General features: G+C 44.5%; 2 protein-coding genes across 3 annotated transcripts; both read right to left on the bottom strand.

Moving 5' to 3' along the window:
• Positions 1-7: 7 nt before the first annotated feature.
• Positions 8-16,782, bottom strand: dhx9 (DEAH (Asp-Glu-Ala-His) box helicase 9). 2 transcript variants are annotated; one of them, XM_036555009.1, is made up of 28 exons: positions 16,712-16,782; positions 15,761-15,889; positions 15,458-15,598; positions 15,252-15,363; positions 14,699-14,847; positions 14,374-14,522; positions 13,205-13,251; positions 12,512-12,648; positions 11,833-11,922; positions 11,327-11,488; positions 11,091-11,168; positions 10,813-11,004; positions 10,188-10,329; positions 9,283-9,365; positions 8,877-9,033; positions 8,559-8,656; positions 7,983-8,196; positions 7,566-7,660; positions 7,153-7,226; positions 6,895-7,047; positions 6,502-6,662; positions 6,010-6,121; positions 5,598-5,759; positions 5,161-5,288; positions 4,086-4,315; positions 3,522-3,637; positions 3,189-3,389; positions 8-447 (listed from the first exon to the last, which is right to left on the bottom strand). In XM_036555009.1, exons 2-28 carry the CDS (start codon positions 15,869-15,871, stop codon positions 135-137), a joined length of 3,807 nt encoding a protein of 1,268 aa, XP_036410902.1. In that variant the 5' UTR covers positions 15,872-15,889; positions 16,712-16,782; the 3' UTR covers positions 8-134. The 2 variants fall into 2 exon arrangements, with proteins under 2 accessions (XP_036410902.1, XP_036410903.1); XM_036555010.1 differs by lacking the exons at positions 14,374-14,522; positions 14,699-14,847; positions 15,252-15,363; ... (1 more) ...; positions 15,761-15,889; positions 16,712-16,782 and adding an exon at positions 13,552-13,837.
• Positions 16,783-18,868: 2,086 nt separating this feature from the next.
• LOC118795869 (GTPase IMAP family member 8-like) lies at positions 18,869-27,001 on the bottom strand. The gene is made up of 6 exons (XM_036554624.1): positions 26,868-27,001; positions 25,771-25,825; positions 23,079-23,789; positions 21,577-22,287; positions 20,098-20,901; positions 18,869-19,492 (listed from the first exon to the last, which is right to left on the bottom strand). The coding sequence occupies exons 2-6, from the start codon at positions 25,799-25,801 to the stop codon at positions 19,269-19,271; spliced, it is 2,481 nt and encodes an 826-aa protein (XP_036410517.1). The 5' UTR covers positions 25,802-25,825; positions 26,868-27,001; the 3' UTR covers positions 18,869-19,268.
• Positions 27,002-27,991: the final 990 nt, after the last annotated feature.

The following is a 27,991-nucleotide window of genomic DNA, read 5'->3' as shown; positions in this document are numbered from 1 at the left end:
TCCCATAGGTTCCAGTAGGTGGCAACCAAAAAACAAAACTAACCTGCAGTCCCCTTTTTAGGGCCTGTCTTTCAGCTGTACTCAGAAACATACTCCACATCTTTTTCACAATTCTGGAAGGTTTTTTTTTTTTTTTAAAACCCTCCACCTCCTCTGTACCCACCATAGCCCCTGTTACCACTGTAGCCTCCACCACCACCACGGTAGCCCCTGCCTCCGCCGCCATGGTATCCTCCACCGCCACGGTACCCTCCGCCGCCACGGTAACCTCCTCCTCCTCCACCACCATAGTAACCCCCTCCTCCACCTCTGTATCCTCCGCCACCACCTCTGTATCCTCCACCTCCTTGGTACCCAGATCCGCCCTGATAGCCTCCTTGCCCTCGGAATCCTCTGCCTCCCCCATCGTACCTGGGCATCTTGGGAGGCCGTGGCCCATCGCCAAACCTGAGGAAGGCAATTGAAAGTACACATTTTATATGCATGTGGCACTGCATTGATTTAAATGGTCGTTTGGTTCTGTGTTAACGGAATGTGCAATAATTTCACATTCAGCTTGCTTACCCTCTCTAAGAGACTTAAACAAGGCAAAGCGATGAAGTAACGCAAAATATCAATATATTGCACTCAAACCACGTGCATTAATCAGGAAAGAATGCTGCATAGATCCTGGTATGTCATTAAGGCACTGGTGCCCCGCAGAGCATTTGTTTGGCCAGTCTCAAAGCGCACTGTGCCTCTGTTTTATCAAACACAGACTGTTCTAGAATGTTTGTCTACCTGTGGCGTAGACAATTCTCTCTCTCCGTTTCTGATAACCAGTCACCACAGTACATATCGAAACTTTTACATTAAGACACATATGACACAATTCCACAGTGGAGTGAGGCTTTCAGACAAATTCAAGCACAGTGTTGCATCACTCTCCACCAGTTAGATCATCAGTAACACCAAGCACTGCTGTTAATTTGCTTTGCTGAAGTGCAATATGGCGGCATTTCTGTTCTGCCCATTTCAGCAAACAAACCTGCATGACAACTGGGACATAAGATAAGCTGAAAAGACTGAAGTATTAATAATGTGTCCACTGCAGGCGTACAATACAGTCAAAAATAAAATAAGCCAGAAGGTAGGTATAGAAACACAAACTAAGCGCATTAATAGCCCATGAAAAGTGGAAAAAAAAAATTAATTACCAAGGTATGACTTCATTATCAATGTGCTCCAGAAAATGTCTTTCCGACACCCTCGTCTGAATTGCTTTTGGTTATGCAGGCATGCGCTGCTTTCCAGAACACTCATTTGCACATCAGTTACACTGCTTTTCACTGTACTAATCTGAACTGCTTATCTGTCAATCACTCCCTAGAGGCAGGTATGGGTGGGGCGTAAACAATTCCTGAGTCTATTGCCATTGCACTGAATTTGTTGGGTATTCCCCTTTTAAGCCGACCCTCTGTGTCAGGATGGTTTCCAAATCCCTACCTCCCTTTGGACACGTTTTATACTCCCCCTACCACCCCCCCCCACAACTTATCACGGAAGAGTTTCAAAATTCCCACTTAGTTTCAAGAACCCCCATTGCTTTTGCCTGTCAGGATGTTTACAAGGTTTATAAATCTGGCTAATTATGTTTACAGTTCTATTCTATTTCTAAACAGAAGTGGGAAATCGAATTGCTGAACTCGGTTGCTGGCAAGAGATTTACCTCCAACTCATGGGCTACTTTAATTAGTTCACAATCTAAGTCAGACATTTTGCAACAAGCCTATCCCCCAGGTAGCGCTGGCTAAGGGAAAGAGTTTAACAATTATTATGTATTGGCTACAGCTCTATTATTTCCGGAAAACATTTACAATCTGAAAGATGATTGGCTTTTTCATATAAACTTCAAAGGGAACTGCACCAGCACAGCAGATGACGCCTTCATCGTCAAGTTGTACACGTGGAGCTGGCGTTTCACTGTACGGGAGCCATACACGTGGAGCTGGCGTTTCACTGTACGGGAGCCATACACGTGGAGCTGGCGTTTCACTGTACGGGAGCCATACACGTGGAGCTGGCGTTTCGCTGTACGGGAGCCATACACGTGGAGCTGGCGTTTCGCTGTACGGGAGCCATACACGTGGAGCTGGTATTTTAAAGTACGGCAGCTGAATGACATGGCAGTGATGGCGTCCAGGTGCTTCAGTAAATCAGCGATCGGTAAATCCTCCGCACAAGCGGAGATGTGCGAGGCAAGTGCATGCAGACACACACAGAACGGTCACGATCGCATGACCTGCACATCTGCAAAGCCCCACCCCCCCCACGCCGCGTGTGCTGAGCGAGTGCAGCCGACTGCCGTGCAGCCCAGGTGTCCCTGCGGAGGATTTACTGATCCTGCACAGATGTGAAAGTGGTGTTTTCTCTGGCTTTTCGTATGCATGGCAAAAGGCGACAGTACAAGCCTGGGAGTCATTGCAATCAGCAATAGCACATGCGGTATGTGAGGCTGACTGAGACGGGCTCTCCAGACTGCTTCCCAGCACAGACGACACTGAAGACTGTAAGGTTTTGGCATACTGCCTGCTTCAGGGAAATGCGTTACTCAGATGGCAACCTTTTTGTAAATCTCTAAACCATCACCGCAGGTGCGTTAGTTAATTTGAGATGTGACAGTTAACTTGTTAATTACTTCCTGGCAGGCCATTAATGACGGTGTAAATTTCAGCACCAAATCAAAAAGGGATGTCGTTATACATTTTCACAAGGAGTAAACTGGGATCTTACTTCCGCATTGTGGTTAAATACAGGGATGTGTAAATTAAAAGAATTCCATTTACTACTTTTTATAAAATAGCTTCATGTTCTTCCAGTGCACAAGGGACAGTCTGGATTTGCTGCCACAATTTAGGATGTCTAGTTATGACTTGGTTAGATTATTTTTTCCTATCCTGTCTTTAAACATTGTGATCATCCTATCCTTATTCACAACACGCAGCATCGCAGCAAAACCAACCTTCAAACAGGCTGAATACCACAGTAGAGGGCTACTGCCGGCAACGCTATCATTTTGGTGTGTTTACTGGAATCACTCCCTCAGGAAAACAATGACTAAAAGGCCCTTGCTCCTGTAATGCAGAATGTGGTGCGGTACGTTAAAGCCCCAGGCTATGGGGATGTGTGTGAGGATTTAGGGTGCTCACCGCTGGTTGCTGACCATCAGGTTGAGCCCTGCAGCGGAGGGCTTGGAGATGAGTCTGATCAGGTTCAGCATGCGCTCGTTCGTCGGGTCCATCTGCCGGATGTACTCCGGGTCTTTGGTCACCTCCACCACCAGCGCCTCCATGGCGGCCCTGAGAGCCGCTATACCGCCCGCCACGTCGTGGGGGATCTTCAGCTTGATCCTTTAAAAGGGAAAAAAGTCACTGGATACAGGTCAAATTTGCCACATTCGCCATCCCTTCCAAATCAGTCCAAGTGTTTCAGTGAAAGAGCCATGCAATGAGTTCAGCTCCAGTTCAAGGCCAAACTCGTACCAGTCATCCAGCGTTACGATCTCTCCGTCCGACGTGATTTTCTTTGAAGCGAATAAAATGAGCTGCAGCGGGCTGACCAAAGTCATCCCTTTCGCTGAGATTGCTCGAGTCCGGATCTGTCAATCAGATGGGAAAAACATGCACCCGATGAATGCTCCAATCACTGCAAAATGCATTCGGTCATTTTTTAAATTCCCTTCACTTGCTTCGTCCATCCAAACCAAAAGTCCTACTACTGCAATCTCACAGGCAGTAAAAAAATCAATTTCAGCCATTCAGGGAGAATGTTACACTAAGTTTTATAATCTAAAAATGAGCAATCTTTCAAATGAGAGAAATTGTGTTGAGGCAGACTGAAGGTGAAGCCAAAATTGAAAATGGCCCTTTAGCTTTTTTCTTTTAAATGGAAAAGGAGGGGGCTACGCCTAATGCAAGCAATACTGCAGGAATTTCCACTCAGGCTCAGACTGAAAGCTCTGCTTGCCGCATTGACCCGAGCAGACACAGCGCCATTCCTTTCACGTCTGAAAGAGGAGCGGAGCAGCCGCACGGCGGTCGCCTAACCTTTTCTCCGAAGACGAAGAAGGGCGAGGGGTACTTCATGTCCTGGCTGCTGAAGGGGCAGTTGACGGAGGACTTGTGGATGAGGGCGTTGCGGCCCTCGGTGGTGAGGATCTTCCTCTTCTCCTTGTGGTAGCAGACGTTGGGGTACGAGCCGAAGGCCAGCAGGGAGATCACCACGTCCAGGTTGTTGTCCGGCCCGACGTTGTTGAACACTTGCGTCATCAAGCACTCTGCATGGGAAAGCGGGGACGAACGGGCTGTTGAGCAGACTGTCTGACAGTGTGTGTCCAACTACAACATGAATGAGAGTGAAATTTAGCGAAAAAAATTACAGTTTCGCCCCCATTTACCTCCTAATAGCAATTGCTGTGATTCTTTGTTTGATCTTTCTTTGTGTGCATGATAAAGGCTCTATTCAGTTTCACACTTCAGATCATTAAGTTCAATGTTAATAAAAGAATTCAAGCATAATTGTAATAACTGAAAGACTTACGCTACAGGATATCGACCATTAGTCATCTTTGGTAATTGCAAAGTACCAGAACAGACAAAAACAATTTCCCACGGCTTCTTTAATGATCATATCATCATAAGAGATACAAATGGCACTTAGAGCCGTCATAAAACTCAAAGCGGTTTGACATCATCAAAGCTAACTAACCAGATAACGCAGCACCTGCCTTTCATTTTTAATGACTTATTCTGCTTTATGCAACCCTGATAAACTTGCATGCAGCCAGTGGTGCCACTGACGTTATCCAAGCAACTCAAAAGCACCTGATGAGTCTCAGAGTGCCTGGGAGCGGTGAGGCGAGAAAGCTCTCGTCAACCCACTTAACGCTATCCATGGTAGAGCAAAGCCAATCTCTTCCACTGCTATAGGATCACTGCTGGCAAGTGACACTGCCAGGGTTGAACCCATGTCATACACCCTGTGGTCAAAATGAATGCCTTGCCAACTGAACCATCTGGAACCCCATCTGCATTTTGAGAGCACTTTGCAAATGTGTGTTACATGTTACACTTATAAATGACAAAATCCCAGTGAAACCGACCGACCAGCAACACCGCATACCTTCAGGGAAGCCGGAGTTGATGAGAATGTCCTTGAGCTGTACTTTGGCCTCCCAGGTCATCCTCAGAGTGGACATGTTGAGCCGCTTGTGCTCACAGAATCGGGTCTCTGCATCTTCCCCGCCCATTCTGAAAATCACACACAAGAAGGTTCACTGTCACTCCTCCGATGTTTCCACCCCGTTTCGCTCTAGCTTTGAAACTGTCAAATGTGCAGCAAGATGGCCTGACTGCGAAATCTTCAGCATTGGAAGTGAGGTGAGCACAATCCTCAGATAGATACATTCAGCCAACGGCTGTTTTTCCCCACTGCAAGTCCCGTAATGCACGGAAGGACAGCAAGTTCTGCTAAACTGTATACCCTTTCCAATGGATTCAGCATGTGGCTCTGATATACACATCTGTATACGTATATGGAGCGGTTATTGGCAGACCCACCTGGCGTCATCCCAGGCCTGGAAGACGGACAGCAGAGCCACGTGGTCGGAGAAGCGCGAGCCGGCGAAGTTCCTGTGCACGAAGCCCAGGCGCTTGCCCTCGCTGATGAAGGGCTCTGGGAAACAGGTGGCGGCCGAGATGGTGCACATGGCATCGCCAACGCTGGGAGAACAGAGAGCGTGACACAGAGACATCAACACGAGTCACTCTGCTAAGCGGTAACCACTACAGCTGTTAATACTGACATCAGAGGTCAAGACTGATAGATCTTCCTGGCCAAATATGACACAGAGAAAGCAATATCACATTAAACAGCAGCCCCAAAACTGGTCAGTGATTGCACTGCATGATTTCCAGGGTGCTGATCTGCAGGATTAGGCCGGTCTCGGGTACGCCCCCTGCTGGCACTCACTTGAAGGTGCAGCCCATGATCATCATCTTTCCCAGCCGAGGCTCGATGGGCAGCTTTGCCAGGATGCGGCCGAGAGGGGTCAGCTCGTCATTGGCATCCAGAGCATCCAGGTCTGGATACAAAATCACAATACGCAAACACCGACATTTATACACAAGCAAAAAGACTACTATCAATTAAAGTGCACAGCTCCATTTTAAAAGATCTGCGAGTTGAGTCTAAATCCAATCTAAAGGAATTGTATCTTTTTTGACCCATTATGGTCAGCTCTCTGCTCTTCAGACTGAAAGTGCAGTTTCTCCCATTGTTGAGCCTTTCAGTGTTCTGGTTTGCTGAGACTTTATGAACATTACTGAAAACAGAATATCCACAGAGACACAGAAAGAACCTCGTGTTACCAAAGAAAACCTCCTGGAAGGGCGACAGAAAGAACACAGGAGCTGAACATCTGGACATTACAGAGTATCTGTGTGAGGCCGGTGACACACGCACCTCTCAGTGTGTGCTCGGCCTCGATGACGGTGTCCAGGGGAGGGGGCTCGATTGCCTTGGACAGGAACTGGCCGATGCTGCCGAGCCGGAGCAGCTTAATGCTGAGGGCGATTTCATGGAGGGGAGTGCGGAAGATCTCTGGGGTCATATGGGTCTCCAGTCTACAGAGGGGGGAAAGGCAGGGAAGGGAAGGATGATTTTGAACTCCCACAGCCTTGTGCAAGGATGAATAACATTATAATATTACATACATAAAAATGATAATATGCAATCTCAGTTTAATTCCTTTGTCCTTTGCTTACCCTGGAAAAACCCCACAGGGACTGAGTTGCATTGCTCTATGCTGTGTGTGTGTGTGTGTGTGTGTGTGTGTGTGTGTGTGTGTGCGCTCACCTCTCGAAGCGAGCGCGGCTGCACAGGTGGAAGCAGAAGCCGGGGCGCACTCTCCCCGCCCGCCCCTTCCTCTGCTCCAGGTTGGTCTTGGAGGCCCACACCGTGGCGTAGTTCGTCATGTTGTTATGAGATGTGAACAGCTTCACTTTCTGCCTTTTAAAATAAGCCATGTCACAAAGTTAGAACAAAGAATCATTTTAGAAGCTCCAAATGAGATAATGCGCAAATGCTTAATTTACTTCATAGAAAAGCACTTACTTGCAAGAGTCAATCACATAGACAACATCATTGATGGTAATACTGGTCTCAGCAATATTTGTTGACAAGATAACCTAAAAAGTTAAACACTGTGAATTAAAAACACAAATAAAAGATAAAAAGATAATATCCCACAAGACAAACGTCTTAAATGTCTTAAAAGTATTGCATGAAAATGCATAGCAGAAAGACTCTGTGAACCAGGCAACAATCTAGCCGTCTCTCTGCTTGTCCCCCTTAAATAAGAGACAAAAACCTGACGACGTGGCCAGTTTGAAGCCCAGGCCATATAGCTAAGCCTGTACTTGGAACAAGCGTTTTTACTGTCTGAGCCACTTAGCTGCCCTCAGAATACAACCCTAAGCAGTCTCCCTGCTGCCTCACATTTAAGTGTTACTCTGAATAGGACTAACCTTGGTCACATTTTCAGGGACGGATTCAAACACCCTTCGCTGCTCCTCCCTGGGAATCTGGGAGTGGAGTGGAAGAATTCTGTAGCGTTGGCTACCTAAGAGTGGGAAACACAGAGGTTCAAAGTGAGAAAACACACACACACACACACACACACACACACACAAACAACCTATTCTAATCACTTTAAACATACTTACAAACAAATGTGCACACACAAGCTGGTCCACTTACTTTAAACACAGACTCGCAAACACACACACAGACGCATACAGACACAACCGAATCCAGTTAATTAAAACAGAGGGTCACAAAATAAAACAAAAAAAATATACATGACTGACTATCTGGACATTTCAAGCATGTGAAACCATTTCACGTCCGCGGGCACCGATTGTGGGTAATGTTGTGTAACGTACTGAAGTGAGGATTCATCTCCAGGTGCTTCTGCATGGAGTAGATGAGGTTCCAGCCCGGCAGGAAGACCAGCACAGCACCAGCCACTTTCAGCGTCTCGATGTACTTGAGCAGGGCCTCGATCAGCTCGAAAGGGGTCTCCTTCTCATTCATCTGGGCCATGGAGCTCTTGGTCTGGGGGCCATATTCTGACCCGCATGTGAGGTTGCAGTTCATCTGCAACGGAGCCAAAACGGTCTGTGACAAGGATCCAACAGACGCCTACGGCAACCTTTCAGCATTTAGCAGGGTTTGCTTCCTACTGTTCAGCCCATAGCTGGTGAAAATGTCAACACACTGTCTACTGTATTGTACAATGAATTGTCTGTTGTATTCTAGAATACATCAAAATGAAAGAATGTGCAGAGTGTTTATACAGCAAGTTACTGTGATAGGCAAATTATCAGGTGCCTGTCCAATAATTATAGTCATAGAACAGAGGGGGAAAAAGTGAAGAAGGAAGAGAGTAACTAGTATACACACTAAATTAACACTGGCCCAGGTTCCCATGCAAATAAGCAACAAGCCTATTAGAGTACCTCCTCCTCTCCACCTTCTTCGTCTTTATCCTTTTTCTTCTTCTCCGCTGGAGGAGGAATGAACTCAGTCATCTGAATACAGTCCTCCAGGAAGTACTCTGGCAGAGAAGAATAATGCATGAGAAATACGATTTTGCATTGTTTTTGAGGTTTAATGGTTCTGCGTACTAGACATCATAAGTTGTGAGTGCTCTATTAATTCATTACCTTGTCTTGGAGAAATGTATCATACTTCAAGACAGGGACTGAGTACCCTGCTGGGGAAATGCTTCGCAGTGTGGTGGCAAACAGCGGCAGAGACAGGCTGTTATCGCTCACCTTGCACTGGGTACGTGCGGCCGAACACCTCGACGACGGGGCAGTTGCCGAAGTACTCCCGGAACATGGTGGTGTCGATGGTGGCCGACATGAGGATGATACGGACATCGGGGAAAGCCTGGACGACGTCCCACAGCACCACCATGAGGAAGTCCGTCTGCGGGTCAGAGGTCAGCCTCACTCACCCGCCCAAGCGCTTTCCTTTCGTACGGTAAGGTCTAGAAGCCTGTTCTCCAGTGACCCCACATTGAGCGCTTTCATCTAAACATGCACTAGATACTCCCTCACAGGAAGAAATCTCTCAGGGGGGGGGGGGTCTCCGTTAATAACAGGGTGGCCATACATCTGAACAAGCACTAAAACAGGTCTCTGAGCAGGGTTTCCTTTGACCACAGGGTGCACTTACATTGATGTCTCTCTCGTGGATTTCATCCACAATCACGTGACTGATCCCTCGGATGCCGGACTCCAGCTTCCTCAAGAGGACTCCTACAGACAGATGAAGATGTTAAATGATCTCAGATTTAAATGCAGTAAAGACAGCAGCCTTCATGTCCAAGCTAGCTAGCGTGGTCTTTGCACCTCCACTTTTACAGTACGACCATTAATTTCATGAGCTTTTCTTCAGGATGTTAATGTATAATTACATACTTTGTTGCACCGATTATGCACGTAGCTACCAAAATCACAGTCGTCTCTGTTTCTAACTTGTTTACTTAAGAAAATAGAGACCTTGTGTGAACTGCATTTGCAAACACAAAGAAACTGCTCTCTAAAGTAGTTCCTGTAAAATCATGGGATTTTCAAAAAACAAAAAAGTAATACATCCCATCTTAAGTCCCATCTTAATAAATACGTAAACCTGACTCTCCGGGCATAACATGGATCTAACAACTTCACAAAACACCACAGTAACAAGCTGGATGAGCACCTGGAAAGCATCAAAACGTACATATTTTCCTTTACTACAAAATCTCATACGACAAACATTTAACCACATCTGACCAGGGAGTATACCTGTTGGTGGTATTAATGCAGACTTTCACTGTTGCAGAAACACAGTTCCTCGGAAAACAGCCTTGGTGCCCAGTGCACTGTGCTGCTGAAATGCATTTTTAGACCTCAACCAGTATACTCGAAAAGGACTGAAGCGCTCCTGTGTAACCTGACACCGCATATCCGAAGCACATCGTCAGATCAGATACGGGACACCTGCTGATTTTTACCCAGAATTCACTGCTAGTGGTATTAGTTGCGGGGAGAAGAACCACAGCCTACAGCAGACCGATACGGTGGGAGGAGGACACCCACCTACGGTGCAGAAGAGGATGCTGGCGTGGGGTCGGGGGAGGACGGACTCGAAGCGCACGCTGTACCCACAGCTCTTGCCCACCTCTTCCCCCCTCTCGAAGGCGACCCGCTCCGCGACGGCCACAGCGCTAATGCGCCGCGGCTGTTTAAAGGAGGATAAATAAGTAAATAAATAAATTGATTAAAAACACGCTGAAGAGACACAGATGCTGGACCCCTCTGCCCTCGACACCTGGGTTCGCGCTCACATTCTCTGCACGTGCTGCGAAAGTGACGGCTTGTTTTGTCCAAACAGATTACTTGGAGATGACAGCAAAATTACAGGAGCGCGTTTTTCACATTATGTTTTGTAAACAGCGTCAAAATGGAATGGCGTCACAAGCTGTCGTGACAGCCAAGGAACAAAGATCAAACGTGAAAGCGGAACTTCACCATGGTGAAACACTTCACACACAAACAAAAAATGCTTTCATTTTATTTATGTTATATCTACTTCTTCATTAGGTTACAGTTGAAAACATAAGGACTGGAAATTAAGAAAAAAAAAAGGTTTGGTTCCCCAATGAAAGGTGTGCACAACCATCAAATTGCGCCCTCTGGTGGAGAGCATGAGGCAGCGCCTCACCTGGGTGACAACGATGTTGCAGTCCGCGGCTCTCCCGCTCTTGATGTAGTGGTCCAGGATGTACTGGGGGACCTGGGTGGTCTTTCCGCAGCCGGTGGCCCCGCGGATGATCACCACAGAGCTACTGTGGATGGCGCTCATGATCTCCTCTTCGAATTTCTTCACCGGCAGCTGCTCGCGATCCTCTGAGATCTACAGGTTAACAGCACCAGAGCGTCGGTGTGGGTAGAGTTCTAGTCAAGACAGAGGGAAAGGTACGGGGGGAGCGACCTACACACCTTCTGAAGGTTCTGGTCCTGCTCCAACTGATACATCAGCTCCTGCTGGAGGTCGGAGCTGATCTGCTCTGGAGTGCACTGTGGAGGGGAAGGAGGGGGGGGGGGGTCAGGTTACCACAATCCCACAATGCTGCTGGTTAGCTGACAGTTGACAGATGTCATAATTAGCTTGTGCACTTCTCTCATCTTCCACACTCTGTGATCAAACCGCTGCACTCGACACAAGCTTCACTCACGAAGGCCAGCGGTCCCTCATCAATGTTGGCGCTGGTCCAGGGGTTCCAGTTGACCTGCGGGGGTGACCAGGGCACCACCCCTGGCATGCTCTGTTTCTGGGAGGGCTCAAACTGGGCCATCTTCCCCTGGGCCAAAGACACTGGAGCACTTGGGTCCTGGGGCTGGGGCACACAAAAGGCATTTCACAGGCTCAGTAGCTTCCTTCTGACTATTCCCAATTCACATATATTTTATATTTTACATACATACTGTACATATATTTACCAAACTGGACTGGTATTGACCACAAGACCATCATTTTTATTCAGCTCAATAGCTGACATATACAAACATACCAACATCATCATTTTAAAAATTGTGTCGACTCCATCCAAACAAATGAAATTAAAGCTACAGTGGAAACATAAAGCAGGTCCCTCTGGACCTCCAGAACGGTGTTACACACAAATTCAGTGGAACACAATGTACAAGGGGAGGAGTCTTACCACACAAAAACGAGACTTACAGGTGAAGGTATCTGAATTCCGAGCTCCTGGACCACACTCTGAAGTTGCCGTCGCAAATCGTCAGCAATGTTCACTTCAAAAGGCTCCAGCTGTGGGAGACAAGGACAGTAACTCGAACCTCCTTCCCTCAGTCCTATCAAATCGCACGAAAACAACAGCTGGCAAGCACAGTGCCATCACTCATATTCAAAACCCAACACCTGTCAGTGAATACCTAGTTCAGCAGGCACAGGTTCAAAAACAGCCCTTTATCCTGGTATTTCAAGCCTGTGCCTATTATATTTGCCATGTATACAACTAGAGATAAAATAAGAAAAGAGGCAAAGATTAGTTGAAAGAGTTTATTTACAGTATTTACCATACTTGGCACGGCTAGGTATGTCCAGGGGCCTAAAATCATTACCAACAGGTTTCACACACATGCACATAAACACAAGCAGAGAGTGAAAGTCCAATGTGCCTATGTGAGATGGAAAGTACCACAAACACCTATAAACCACATACAATAAATGTGAATATTTTGTGAAACAATGCAAAGGTTGTTTTTTTGGGACCACATTCGGTGAGCCCAGGCTGGCAATACTTGATCTCACTTTGCTCTGCCTCACTTGTAAGTCTCTTTGGATGAAAGTGTCTGCCAAATGAATAAATGTAAATGTAAATCCGGCCGTGACCCACCGCCTCCCCCTCTTTCTTCTTGGTCTGCCCGGTGTAGGCCTCGATCACCCCGAGATGGTACAGCTGCCGCACGATGGAGAGCGCGCACGACTGCGCCGCCAGCTTCTTGTTAGAGCCGTGCTCACGTGCAAAGATCTCTGTGACGGGCAGTGACAGAGACTACATCAATATGCATCTGCAATTAATGCAGTGCAGCCCAAGGGCTGACGGGACCATGCTACCCAAACACCCCGTGCTGAAGACTCTAAGCAGTCAAAGCTCATTTGAGATGAAATGCAGCACACACAGTACTAACAATTCTGTCAATATGCACGCCTTGGTACTGCACCCCCCCCCTTACCCCCCCACCTTCACATATCACATCACCAAGCTAAGACCGTTTGCATCTATGAAACTATATTTACATTTTCTACATTGGTCCCAGACAAAGAGACTGAAGGTTCAAGAAAAGAGACCCTCAAAACCCCACCCTTATCCCCTTGACTGACTGTTGATGGCTGTATCACAACCAGGAATAATGTTTTGCTAAAAATCTATCAAAGTGGAAATAGTTAATATTGCTGAAGCTCAGTCATATTTTCCCCCAAGATGTGAACTTTTCTCCAATTCAGAAGCTCTGAAGCTTCAGAAGTTTATGGGGCACCATTTTTCAAGTTTCTAGGCAATGTCAACACATACCAAAGCATTACTTACTTCTACCGAGCTGCCTTACAAATATAGTCATTTCAGCAATAAAACTCCTGGAACAGAAAGCGAGAGGTAGCACACTCAGCACACAAAATAATTCATCAATACAGCCTACTAAAAATGTACAAATGTTAAATCACCTAACAGCAAACAAATACTAAGCATATTGAGAGCCTTACTAAAACAACTAAAGAGCAAAAGTAATAAAAACTTCAGAGGGAACTAGTCAGATGAAACATCCAACACTGTTAAAAAAATTCTGTAGGAAACATTTGTGTTGATCACAGAGAAGGGGAAAAAAAGCACTGATAGAAAAAAAGGTAGAGCGTCATTCCAAACAAAGGCAAACTGACCTCCGAAGCTCAGCGGCTTCAGGACCCAGTGGTCACCTCTGAGAGGCCTGCTCTCGGCTCATGTTAAACCGGCGGCGGACAGTATGTTTCTCTGCTGACTTATCAACGACCTGACTCCACTCAGGCGCCCGATCTCCCGACCCTATTGGAACAGTGACACCAGAAATCAATACCCAGACAGTTGTATCCCCCCCCCATGACCCGTATTGGAAGCAACCATGTGACAGCTTAGTGCAGCCTAAGTGATGCCACATGTCTTGGAACAGTTTTGGAACATGAGGGTTGTGATTTCTGGTATGACATTCTTCCAGCTTTAGAAAACTTTTTCTTTTCTCACTCTAAATTACTCCTTTTTTGATGCCATTCAATATCAATCAAATCATAATGGAACATGTCATTCTGGACAACAACGTGGACACTGTGCAGTAGCTGCAGGTTTCCCTGGTTCCTAGTAGCCTTAATTTTCACTGTTCAGTATGTGGCGTCAAAAGGATGAGTTCACCGAGACCTTCTGGGGGATGTTAATACTCCCAGGAGGGCTCTGTTTCCAAATCAGTCTAGCCGAGAAACATACTGTGACCACACCCCGGTAAAAAAAAAAAAAAAAAATACTCAACACTTTCTTTTCAAATCAAACTGGAGATCAATAATTGCAGCCCCTCTCACACATGAGAGAGACAGTGTAGGGTTGAAAAATACAAGGTCCAATCTGTTTTCAAACAAAACAGGATGACGCACTGACACCTTTGTTATAGTATGCTTTTAGGAAGCACGTGGAATGACAGACAGAGTTCTGTGGGAATACCCACGCATCCTGCTGACCTGTTGTGGTCAGGCCCGACTTGGCTGTATTTGTAATCTGTCTGGTTCTTCTCCTTCTGGAAGAACTGGTTCAGACGGGCTTTGGCGTTCTCCAAAGTCCAATTCCCATGGAGGCCAGCATTTAAATCAACCTCTTCAGACTCCAGAGTCTTCACAAACCAAACAGACAAACATTTCAGCATCAAGATTATTACATTAACATAAACTGGCTTAGATATTTTAACATAAGAAATATGTCAGGTGTTTTTTCATTTATAATATGTTTAAATATTCTCCTTCAGTGAAATATGCTTCAGAGAGCTGGCTGGTAAAAGCACACCCTTACCGCTTCAGCCTCCTGCTCATCCCTCTTTGAATAGTAGTCCTTAAGATTGGCACCTCGATCCCACTGGGCACCACTGAAGCCAGCGTACCCCAACCCAGTGACTCCTGGTACTGGCCCAGAGCCAGGACCTGATTCTTCACCTGCTCCCTCTGAAACACAGTGATTCATTAGTAACTGTCAACACAACCTGTTGTTAAACCTGTTGGTTTACAACACAACACAGAGCTGTGTCTATACTAAGGCCCCCGGGACCATATACGGCCAACTGCAATATTCGATCAGAACTCCATTAAATAATGTGATTGATGCATATTTAGATGGGCTGTTTTCTGTATGTACCATTGCTCTAGTGACTTTATTCAGACATACTTTCATACCAGCCATACAACTGTTGCCAGGCAAGTTACAGGCCATAGCTGTAAAGGTACTCTCTAACTGAAAGGTACTCTCTAACATTTCCAACATTCACACAGCAATCAAATGCTTTCCCATTTCCAGACGACTTGGGCGAACATGAAACCAGGGCTAGCACACTTCAGTGGGGGTGACGTGCCTTTTTCGGCTTTGACAACCAGGTGTGGAGGGATGGGTCCGTTCGGAGGAAGACTGCCAAACCCAGGGCCTCCCTCCTTGCCATCAGTAGCACTGAACTGGTGTACTTGTGCCTGAAAGAAGATTCGTACGGTTGCAAAGAAAAAAAAAACGGCAGCAAATCCTCCAATGCATAAATGTGTGTCAAAACGGAAACAAAAAACTGACCCCTAGAGCTGGTACATCGGCTGCATTCACTTCGCCAACACGGACGAGGTAGTTGACAAAATCGCGGGCGGCGTTCGCCTGGGCGTCCTTCTTGTTGGTTGAGTTCCCCATCCCCGTGTAGTTGAAACCGTCCACACGCACCTGGGCAGGTGTGCCAAACGTTCAGGACGCGTTGCGTTAGGTTGAAAATGTCAGACATAAACTCGAGTGACAAGTGGGATCATTTCAACATCAATCTCAGAAGATAACTACAGTTTCATATGGAAAACTATACTTTCCATATGGGAAAAAAACAGTGCTCACCTCACACATGAACTTCTGCCTGTTCTTGTTCCCAGCAGCTCGGATGTCATAGTTCGGTGTTAGTTTCTTTTTCCCACACCAGGCGTAGAGAAAATTTTTAATGTCACCCATCCTGAATATGAGCTGCTCCTGTTAAATTAATTAATGGGTCATTAAAAAAAACCAACACAAGACTTAGAGTTAAGAGCTAGCGATTAACAGCTAGCCATTGAGCTAGATGGCTAGCCGACATATCCCACCTGCACGTCAATCCATATCCTAACAGGCAAAATCAAGAAAAGCCCAGAGGCTAATGCTAGCTAATACTTAACTGTCTAGAAAATCTATTGACGTCGACTGAGCTAGTCTATATTTGTTCGAGCTGAATTTGCAAAAGGCTGTCTTATAGATGAGAGCAGAAATCAAGAGCGAGCTGTGTTGACATGGAGTTAACATTCAGATACTGCCAACGACTTTTCTCATCTAACCCATAAATTTAATTGCAAGAAAAGCAAGATAGCTCGCTAACACACTTTACAACTCTGACAATAAACTCCGATAACGATAATTGTCAGGTTAGTAAAATATCAGTAACTAACTGGGAAGCTAGCTCGCTAGTACCAAGTAGGAAGCTAACAAGCTAACTGTAATGTTGGCAAGCTGTATTTAGGGTTAAGTTGATTTCGAAAAGTGGTGCATGCAACTAGACATATGTGGCTTAATGTACAGCAAACTGCCTGGGTATAATGAGAGTCTGAAGCTGGTTTATTTCACATAGCTGGCTGATACCTTGCTAACGTCAAACAACTGCTGTTAGCAAACAATGGAGCTAACTTTCTTCTTGCCTGATACGGCCTAGCTAGCTACAGCAAGCTAACTTTGCCTATAGGCAGCTGCAGAACGCTACAAGCACATACATGCATAACAAGACACAGCTCTTAACGGCGCATAAAAGAGGTCTGTTAAACTAACCCGTGACCTTTCGGTGAACGGTAGGACGGCTGAAAAGGGGCTTTCCTCTGCACACTAACTTTAAAATGGCCGCCTTCAAATCATTAAGAACTATCGGCGAGAATCCGGTCTTGGGAGGTTCCAATACGCATGCGTCATTTTGACCAATTTGGACAGAATGAGATTCTATATTGGTGATATCAAAGTCAAAGTCAACTTTATTGTAGGTACACTACCCAAAAATCTCCCCAAAGTAAAAAAAAAAAAATAATAATAATAAAATAAACAAACAGAAAATTACTTACAGGTACAAAAATTTACTCTTTATTAGTCACTAAAATGTCGACCAGTAAAGTGACTATAATCAAAATGAAAACAAGTCTCATTAAATAATTTGATCCATATCATCACATACAGCACTATTCGAAAATACAATATCTTCTACAGACATTAAGATGAAAAACCACACGACCAGATTACACAAAACATTTGAAAAACAGAGTAGCATTTGTCTACAATAGTGTTTGTTTGGCCTGTATGGTGTATTATAACAAGGACCAAATTGTTTTGCCCTCTGAATGTGTTTTTTGTGGATATATAATCTCCTCTTATACTGTATATGTCAGAATGTATGGGTCTGAATGATACTATGCATGTGAATTAGTGTACCATGCCAGAAGAGAACGAAGGCAGTATTTTTTCAGAGACTGTTAAACCATAACATGCCATCAGAGCGTAGGTTCTTCTGAGTATCAGGACAGGCATGCAGTCCTTCTGTGTGGAAAGTGAAATCTGTCACGTATACAGATTGACCTTTTGATGTAACATGATTTATTTTTTGTTTGCACATCAGCTAGTTGACTTCAAAGGTAAAAGGAATAGGCATAGATGTACTTTGCCCGGTGATCTATATTTTCCCTGCTTCCTGTGTGATTTTTATATTTTTATATAGTTGATGAATGATACATGAAAAGGGGTGAGTACTTTCATTTTGGTGTTTGTAATCAGCTCCTCTATCAAATGTATCAGTGAAATGAGGTGAGTGAGGGTTTTTTGGCTAAGCCTTTCATTCAGACAGTGTTAGAGCTGTCTCACACTGATATGATGAATGCTCACCTTGGAGTGGTGAAGACTCTGGACTGGAACTGTGCCTGATTCCACTGGTCAAGCATGAAAAGAGCTGCAGAGCACTACTGCAGAAGCTGCCCCAAGTGCCAGTGAGCTGCCTTTAAGGTAAATCATTGTAACTACCTCGATTGGCTGCCTGTAACTCACGTTTTATTTAATAGAACTGCCATGGATCTGGTGGGACCACTCCTCAAATGTTTGTATTTGACCATGCATCTCTATTTGATTTCTGCAAATTCAATGAGATTTCAAAATAAGTGATGATTACCTTTGCCAGGTGTCGATTCGCTAATGTAAAGGGAGGGACAAGCCCAGTTCATCAGCACACTGGACCTCACTAAAAGCTATTGGCAAGTGCATCTTGTTCCAGCCTCCAAAGAGAAGACAGCATTCTCCACCCCAGGTTTGTTCCCCCACCGGGGGCTGTCACGGAGACCCGCTTACTTCCCAGTGACCGATGGACAGGGTCCTGCAATCTCAACAGGAATATGCTGCCTACCTGGAAAGCATCATTAGTCACATTGAGGACAGGGGGACCCACATGGACTAGGCGTGTGCAGTGATGGGAGCATGATGGGAGTTGAGACTGACGGCTAACCCAAAACAGTGCAAGATGGGTTAGCAGGAAACAAAGTACTTGGAATTCACCATTGGTCAGGGTAACAACATGGCAACATTACATTTGACAGGCATGGCATTTGGCATTTGACAGAAGCTGGGTCCTACAAAAAAAAAAAACAACAGTGGCAGGCTTTTTGTTTTTTGTTATTGTTGTTTTTTTTTAATACATTTGGAATACCCAATGCTTTTTCCCTGTTTCCGTCGAATTTGGAATGACCAGTTGCATCATACAGATGCCCCTCATCACCACAACCCCAACTAACAATCTGGGAGCATGCAGACAAGCGCATGCTCTCCTCTGAAAAATGTGACGCCAAGCATCACTTCTTTTCACACCACAGTCCACAGGCCAAACTTGCACAGACAAGAGTTGGAGGAAGACACTTCATGAGAAACTTGCCAAACTGACAGAAGTGGTAGTGTGTGAAGAGAAGGACAAATCCTGGCTGACCTACCCATCCCTATTCCTGGCAGAATGAAGGCAATTTGTTCTGCTGCTGTGGGGTCCCAGACATTCACTGATTTGATAAAATATCACAGATGGTTAATGCCACATTTTGCCACTTTTGCGGGTCCCCTGATGGGTTTAACAATAGTCCGTCTCCCCCGTGTTATGAAGCGGACCCCAGAGGCTGACAAGGCACCCGAGAATCTGAAGGGTTCGCTGTGCTCAGAACCAGTGTGGGTGACCCCTGACTTAACCAAGGTGATGATCATACAGACAGACGCATCAGAAACTGGGGTGGGTGCTATATTATCACAACTACAACAAGGTGGGGAAAACCTGGTCTTTTTCATTAGCAGATGGTGGCAGGGCAGAGCCGTGTTTCTAGTTTGGAGTGTCATCCACACTGTCCTCTTCCAGTCTCTTGGTGTCAGGCATCTCCTCCTCACTGACCACAGAACTCCTTGTTCCATATCCAGATGATGCTAAACTCTCCGGCTGAATCCCTCTCATCCACCATGACACCTTCTTTCTGGATACTTCATGAGCCAATCTATAGTTCCCCACAGAGCTGCTGGCTTCAGAGGGGACTGGAGACCCTCCGCTCACTGCAACACAACAACAGCAACAACCTCTGTTATACCGCAAGTTATCTGTAATGTGTCACCTGAGGCATTGAGTCATTTTACAGGTATTCTCTGTGGCATTTGGCCATTGTATAGATATTCTCTTTAGCATTGGGGCATTGTGCAGGTATTCTCTAAGGCTGGATCATTCTGTTTGGAGGGTTGGGTCATTATCTGGATCACTGTATTCTGTAATGCACTGATACAGTACCTTTGTTACATGAACTAAACCCACATTTGTAGCTCATTTTGATTCAAAAATGAAAACTTTATGTCTTTCCCATGTTGGTTTTAAGTGTATCTATTTAATATATTGAATACAGGACAGTATTCTTCTCATTTTCAGACAAGGGAAAATCAGTATTATATTTAGCTAGTTTAGATGAAATAGAATATATTACATAAGCATAAACATATATACTATGTTAGTCACTGATTTAAAAAGGTGTACACCAGGTGGAGTACCAGGTACAGTACACTGTGCATACATTGTTGTCAACCTTTAATGGCGGGGTAGGGGCTTTTAATGGCCAACTAAACTATATACTCAGAAATCTATACTGTGAAAGGTAAAAACTCAAACTCACAGCTGGGGGGAAAGTGTTCAATGCTGCTCTTCCTGTTGATGACTGGCGATGTGGATTCCCCTGTCTCCAATTTGACCAACACCTGTGACATCCTTTCTATCAGCTCCTCTTCTCTTCTCCTCCATTCCTCCTCAAAATTCTGTTTCAGCTTCTTTTCATTCACTTTGTTTCCAAACGACCACTGGTTATACCCCTCACCCCTTCTCTCTCTAGTGAAGTAACAACCATTGTTTTTGGCCACCATCTCCTCTATCTTCTCCAGCAGCTCTGTGACCTGAGTGCCATCATCTCTGTTTTCGTTGTTGAGAACATGATACCTGTTCCCACATTTCTCTACGAGCCACTGGAGGGCTGTCCCTTCGGTCTCAATGTGCTCCTCAATAGATGTGTCTCCCAACCAGTCTCCACAGGTGAATAGCACCATAGTGTGTCTCCAGACGCTTTCACCAAGCAGCTCCATGCGCTCCTCTGTTGGTCTCCTGTTTGTCTCTGGGAACAACGTGCTCAAATCTATGACCAGGAGGAAAGCATGGGGTCCTGGGGGACACAGAGACACACTGCACACAATCTCCTGTCCAACCAGTGTTAGAGCAGGGAACGAATATATACTGCTAGACCACCCTGGTGTTTCAACCACAGTGATCTGCTTCCCAGCTACTTTGCCCTGTCTTTTCACACACTGTGCAGTTCTTACTCCAGACTCAAACTCCTCTCTGCCCAGGATGGTGTTTCCGGCTGAACTCTTGCCAGTCTGTCTGCCCCCAAGCAGCACAATCCTCAGCTCTGACAGGTGGTGTTCCTCCACTGCGTGAATGAAAGAACACAATTGTTTCCGCATCAGGATTGCTAACAGATGTTCATTTCTGAAATGGGTGCCCTCTGTAAGTACAGAATGGTATGAGTTAAGATCTACTTGAGAACTTGTGGGCTGTATATTTCCATTACCATCATACTTCTTATGTAATATTTTTTTCTAATTAAATATGTCACATTTAGCTGCTCAGACATTAACTTACTGGACTTGCACCCAATGAAATTAAACTGCCATATATGCGTTATGATAATTGACTCATAGGTGTTCTTACTGTCACCCCAGTTAATGAAGTGGGTGCAGTAATCATCATTTTATAAAAGAGTGTCCAGATTGCTCTCACCCTCAGGACTCTGATCACTGTGTCTCAGTAGAGGCTCATCTTAACACAGTGAGTATATAGCAGGGCCTTTCTGGGGCGTCTGTGCAACAAATGTGTAGGACACTGACACTGAGTTCTGATGCTTCCAAGACCAGTCACTCTGTACCTTGGTACACAGGACAGTTGAAAGTCATGAGGAAATAAGGACAGATAAATTATCTAAGGAAGCTGCAGCATTCAGTGGTAAATCATGCCTCACAAGTAACACTGAACAAAGTATTACTTAATACGAATATTAATATTTCACAGTAATAAATAAGAAGTATAAATCAGGAAACGAGCCTACCTCTGAAAAGTGCTCTGATAGCCTTCCTTTGATTCTGTACTTTCATCCACCTCTGTTTCGCTTTTTCTTCCACTGCCCTCCTCCTCTCTTCCACCATCTGGATGTGCATTCTGTTGAATTCACAGTGCTGGCCACCATATCCTGCCACCATCTCCTCTATTTTCTTAAGCAGCTCTGTGACCTGAGTTACATCATCTCTGTCTGCATTGCTGAGAACATGATACCTGTTCCCACATTTCTCTACAAGCCACTGGAGGGCTGCCCCTTCGGTCTCGATGTGCTGTTCAATGGCTGTGTCTTGCAGCTGATTTTCAGATGTGAATAGCACCATAGTGTGTCTCCAGACGGTGTCACTCAGAAGCCCCATGTGTTGCTCTATTGATTTTCTGTATGTCTCTGGGAATGCTGAGTTCAAATCTATGACCAACAGGAGAGCGTGGGGTCCTGGGGGACACAGAGACACACTGCACACGATTTCCTGTTTATCTAGTGCTGTTATTAGCTCGATAGTATAATGCCACCACCACCCTGGTGTGTCAACCACAGTGACCTGCTTCCCAGCTACTTCGCCCTGTCTCTTCACACACTGTGCAGTTCTTCTTCCAGGCTCAAACTCCTCTCTGCCCAGGATGGTGTTTCCGGCTGAACTCTTGCCAGTCTGTCTGGCCCCAAGCAGCACAATCCTCAGCTCGGAGAGATGGTGTTCCTTCCCTGTCAGAGTGACAGAAAACGGTTTAGTCCAAATCTGGAGCGTTAACTGACTGACTCTGAGCTGAGCGGCTCTCTATAACTGTGGAGAGGTTGCCGGTTCGATTCCCTGCTAGGACACTGCTGCTGTTCCCTTGGGCAAGATACTTAACCCACAATTGCCTCAGTAAATATCCAGCTGTATAAATGGATAAAATTGTAAAAAACTGTAACCAATGTAAGTCGCTCTGGATAAGAGCGCTTGCTAAATGCCAATAATGTAATGTAAAAATAAGCACAAGCTTCTTAGCTACAGTACTGGGGCCTCATTAACAGAATTTTAATATGTACAAATATTATCGTTAATTGCATGTGTGTACAAATCCACACCAACATTGATTCATGATCCTTGATCTGATGTGACAATGTGAGTACGCAAACTAATCATGTGGCTCAACAGCCGTATTGCGGGTGAAATAAAGAAGTTTTCCAATCTATAAATATTACTAATTGAATGAGCAGGAGGACAGAATTAAATGAGCAATGAAGATGTATCAGTTTATATATACATGTATGGCTGTACCTCCCTGGAATGTCTGCCTTGTAATTGTGTAGGATACAGACACTGAGTTCTGATGTTTCCAGGACCAGTTTTTCTGTACCTCAGCACACAGGACAATAGAAATTTAGGAGAAAGTATGAAAATAGATATGTCAAACTGTTGTATTGAATGGTATATGGTGCCTCACATATAATGTTGAACCAAGTACTATGGCTTATAATTTTTCACTGTTATAAACTGAAAATGGCAATACCTTCGAGAAGATTTCTCAGAGCCTTCCTCTGTTCCTGCACATCCATCCACCTCTGTTTCGCTTTTTCTTCTACTGCCCTCCTCCTCTCTTCCATCTCCTGGATGAGCTTTCTATCCATTTCATAGTTCTGGCCACCAAGTTCTGCCATCATCATCTCTATTTTCTCCAGCAGCTCTGTGACCTGAGCGCCATCACCGCTGTTCTTGTTGTTGAGCACATGATACCTGTTCCCACATTTCTCTACAAGCCACTGAAGGGGCTCCCCTGCAGTCCCAATGCACTGCTCAATGGTTCTGCCTCCCAGCCAGTCTCCCCTGGTGAACAGCACTATAGTGTGTCTCCAGACTCTCTCACCAAGAAGCTTCAGGTGTTTCTTAACCTTTTTCCTTTGTGTACCTGAGAAAGATGATTTCAAATCCATGACCAGCAAGAAAACGTGGCATCCTGGGGGACAAAGAGACGCACTGCACACAATCTCCTGTTTAACCAGCTCTGGAGTGAGCTGTGGAAATATATTGCTCCACCATCCCGGTGTGTCGACCACAGTGACCTGCCTCCCAGCTACTCCACCCTTTCTCTTCACGCACTGTGCAGTTCTTACTCCAGACTCAAACTCCTCTCTTCCCAGGATGGTGTTTCCTGCTGAACTCTTGCCAGCATATCTCCCCCCCAGCAGCACAATCGTCAACTTTGAGAGATGTTGTATCGCTCCTGTCAGTGAGAGAGAGCACTATTTACTTCACATCAGCAGTTTTAACAGACGTTTAGCTCTGAGATGAGTTGCTATCTGTAAGTGTGGAGTGGAGTGGTGCAGAATAGTTGGAAGATGTGACTTTACACTGTGAGATTTTATTATATGATTAATCTCCTTTTAGAGAGAAAGTAAATGGCAGTTCAGAAACCTTGCAGCCCAAAATTAAATTCTGACAGTTCAAAATCGTCTGCCTAACTAAAACTCAGCATAGTAGTGTTAGCATTTGCATTCTCATTGGCAAAACTAACAATTTCACACAAAATTACACTACAAAATATTTTAGATCATCACTTGATATGTAGAAAGAAATCACGCAGTATAGGATATACAGTGCACTCCACTGATAAAAATTCCTTCCATCCAGGTCACATTATTCTTGTATGGCATTCTAAATAAATGGATAAAACTGATCTTTTTGACTTTTTAACTGTTAAAAAGTGTTAAAAATGTCCTTACCTAAATCCTTCACGTGTAGAACAAAACATTTGAATTTACAAAATTTTATGGCCTTTATTAAATAATATTAAATATGATTTGTATGAATTATTTGCATGCCACTGCAAATTGCTAGCACTGAGTGGTCTACAATGCCACGTCTTACACAGTGTTGACTGTGGAATGCCCATTTAAAAGCAAACTTACTGATTTTAACAAGCAGAATATATAAACAGCCTTTCTATAGGAATGGCTCAAACCGATATATGCATTTGATTCTAGTCATGTTTCTTACTATTGCAGTGTACTATAGAATGTAACATAGTATAGTATATAATTTAATAATAATATAGTATATAATTTAATAATAATATAGTATATAATTTAAAGTAATAAAACGCTTTCTTTTTTTTCATTTTTTCCATTTTCTCCCCAATTTTGAATGGCCAATTCCCCGAATTTTTTGAATGCCCAATTTGTCATCGATGTTCGGTCCCATTGTACAACCCCCACTGCCAATCCGGGAGAGCGTGGACAAGCATGTGCCCTCCTCCGAGACACGTGATGTCAGCTGCTGCTCCTTTTTGCACTGCGGTCCACAAGCTAAACTAGCACAGAGATAAGTCGGAGGAAAACATTTCATATGCAGCTTTGGCACGTGGACCACAGGTGCCCAACCGACCAGCAGGGGTTGCTGTTGCTAATGGGACCGAAGCCCCTGCCGACGTACCCACCCCTATCCCTGGCGGAACGAAGCCAATGTGTTCTGCCTGTGAGCTCCTGGTCACTTTCGGCTAGTAACATGGTCGGGATCGAACCTGAGCCCGGTTCAGTCTACACTCGGAATGAGTGCTTTTACCGACTGAGCCACTTAGGAGCCCCAATAAAAAGCTTTCTGATTGAAAATGACATCATAGATGTTTGGTGTTTAGTATACCAAATAACCATCTACAAGAGTTGAAAAATAGAAAATCATAGCAATGATGGATACAACTAAGTATTTACTACTTTCTACATTATGCAATTATTGAACCATTGTTAATGTATTGTGTAAAATGTATTGTAAAAATTAACTGCCCCCCTGTTTCAAAAAATTTTACAAAGGGATGATGACAATGAATGAAGACAGAAACATAACTTGTAAAAAATGTTTTGTAAAAAACATGCTTGTGCCAGTCTGAAAGCTTGTGTATGCTTCAGTTTCTGTGGCCATTCTGTGGAATCCACTGAGAGATGGATTTATATTAATTAAAATAATTATTGATTTTTATAAACTCGCATGCATTACATATCATCTGGGGGTTTTCTGCAGGCACTGATATGGATGACAGGAATGCAGAGGAAAGAGCAGGAGAATTGGAAACAGAAAACTAATTAAATTTGCGTTATAAAGGGTGTAGCATTGTAAGTTAAAATGAATGTACGTGATAATAATTTTGTTCTGTTTAATACAGTATTGTAAAAATATATTAGTCAAACCTAAATAAAACAAAAATAACTCACCCTTATGGGAGGTTACACCACCAGTTGCCATTTCTGCCTTCTCTCTGTGTCTCCTCTGTATGTGCTAAATAATGACAATAATAATACATGTATTTTTAAGTGGTGATCAAAGATGCCAAGCACAGCAACACAATAAAGGTCTACAAAAACATGATACACCACACTTGAAAGAATGCATTCTTCAACGTCTTCATCTGTAGAACTCATGCCACTGTATGCCACTGTAACAAATGTTACGGAAGTGAGATCTGAACCCCAGTTGTTGCACAACCCGCTCTAACCACCAACATCATTACTGGTTTAAACAAGGCAATCTGCCTCTAGCTGGATAAGCAAAAATTCTGGCTGAGTCTCAGGCATTTTTGCAGTGTTCTGCTTTCGATAAGAAGAAGGAGTAGATGTATGAGGAAGAATACTTATCATGAGACACTGAACTGATACCTCCCTGAATGGAAATCCCTTCAATGTACGTTGAAAGGGGAAAAATTCCAACAAAAATGGCATCAGGCAGACCCCCAACCCCCAACAGTAATATTCATCCAGGTTCGCTGACAGCTCTGCTTGCACTAGGCCAGCTCAGTCCGGGCCTCAGCACGCCCGCTGTCAGGTTGTTCTCATTGGGCGTCTCCCTGTTCAGTTTCATTTCTTACTTTCTCCATTTTAAAATTTGATTTAAAAAACAGGTGGTCCGGGGCAAAGCCCCTCTCCTGTTGTTCTTGGTGGTGGTGAATGTGACACAGGTGGAGGACAGATGGAGATATGATGCTACAGTGCGGGAAGGAAAAGGGAAAACCACAAAAGCAAAGCACTGGGTCCTCAGAACGTCTCTAAGCCAAGGGCCCTGAGAGCCATAGCAGGCTCTGCTTAAAAAGCGATTACAAGTGGTATTTTTAATCACAAAAGAAACAAACCATTCTGTATCATACCTGATTCAAAATTGCTGCACTTCACATTCACCCCTGTTCCGCATCTCTGGGGAGTGTCAGATTTCTTCTTCTGGTTAAGGCTGTATTCACTGCTTAGTGTGTGTGTGTGTGTGTGTGTGTGTGTGTGTGTGTGTGTGTGTGTGTGAGAAAAAGAAGGTGAAACGCGCATACCTGACTGAAAAACCTCCTGTATCCAAATGCTCTCTGTAGAAGGTCTGCAACGCTCCCTAGCACTACCAGTAAATACCTGTGATAATCATAGACCCCCTGTTCTTGAAGCTGTGTGCAGCATAGCTGTGGAAGTGAAAAAGTGAAAAAAATTCTTTTGTCAGGAGAGAGAGAGCTGACTACCGGAACCGGTTGGTTAAGTAGATGTTACACATGTTTGCGCAGTGTGGCTGATTTTATTAACTGTTTGTGAACAGGGTAATTGAAAATGTTAGGGACGTACTGTACATGGATGACAGGGGTCATTATTTTTGACCCCTTTTGACACAGTTTCACAGCCGCTGTTAAGGGTGGAGGAGGTACCATATGCACTGTACCAGAAAGTTCTTTTTTTTTTGCTGTTTTACTCTATGTATGTTTTTTCGGTGAATTTATTGTGGATGAACTCACAGTTTCTTCTCCCTTCTGAGCCGATTCCAGCTAAGAACTGCTGAAAGTGAATTAATAGTCTAAGCTGACACTTATTTTTCATTGGTGTTAGTTAAATTCATGTAGGATTTGTGTGTGTGTATGTGTGTGTCTAGCTTGCTAGATAAAACAGTTTGGTGGTTCACTCACTACCATCAATCAATCAACTTTTGGAAAAGCACCCTGTATAACTGGATTGCCACAGAATGCTTCCCAGAGCACTATTTCCAGAGGGAATAATAAAAAAAACCAATAAAATCCAAAGTGAAATTGAATGGGGAAAAAAGAATGATTTCCTGTGTCCTTGTAAAAAGGTGACCATGACAAACTCTTGGAAATATGTGAGAATAGACAAGTTACATTTGTATGAGTAATTAATGAGTCAAAAGATAATAATCAACCTACCAGTTGATTATTATCTAGTCTATTATTACCAGAGTGGTTGAGTTCAGAGTTCAGGCTCCCTTTGCTGCTCATGGTCATTGGCTGGGTGTGCTATGTCCAAAATCCTCTGGCCCATGGGCCACTGGGTATGCATATGGGAGAGAGTCATGGGAAAGAGAGGTGTTCACAGTATAAGTTTAATTTCTGCATGCCTCTATAGTACAGGTCCTGTAATACACACTTTTAAGTCATTTGGGTTTTTTACTTTTCATTTT

Source organism: Megalops cyprinoides, chromosome 20, assembly GCF_013368585.1.
Source record: "Megalops cyprinoides isolate fMegCyp1 chromosome 20, fMegCyp1.pri, whole genome shotgun sequence".
Taxonomy (NCBI): domain Eukaryota; kingdom Metazoa; phylum Chordata; class Actinopteri; order Elopiformes; family Megalopidae; genus Megalops; species Megalops cyprinoides.
The sequence above is the reverse complement of the archived record's forward strand: the minus strand, read 5'-3'. Positions and strand labels throughout refer to the sequence as shown.

Coding starts and splice junctions, on each gene's coding strand:
- dhx9 (XM_036555009.1), bottom strand. CDS start 15,871: ATGGGTGACATTAAAAATTTTCTCTACGCCTGGTGTGGGAAAAAGAAA. Junction 7,661..7,982: donor GGAGATGAATCCTCACTTCA/GTACGTTACACA, acceptor TCCCACTCTTAG/GTAGCCAACGCTACAGAATT. Junction 7,227..7,565: donor TCCCTGAAAATGTGACCAAG/GTTAGTCCTATT, acceptor TTAACTTTTTAG/GTTATCTTGTCAACAAATAT.
- LOC118795869 (XM_036554624.1), bottom strand. CDS start 25,801: ATGGCAACTGGTGGTGTAACCTCCCATAAGG. Junction 23,790..25,770: donor TGGTGTAACCTCCCATAAGG/GTGAGTTATTTT, acceptor TCTCACTGACAG/GAGCGATACAACATCTCTCA. Junction 22,288..23,078: donor TCTGAGAAATCTTCTCGAAG/GTATTGCCATTT, acceptor TCACTCTGACAG/GGAAGGAACACCATCTCTCC.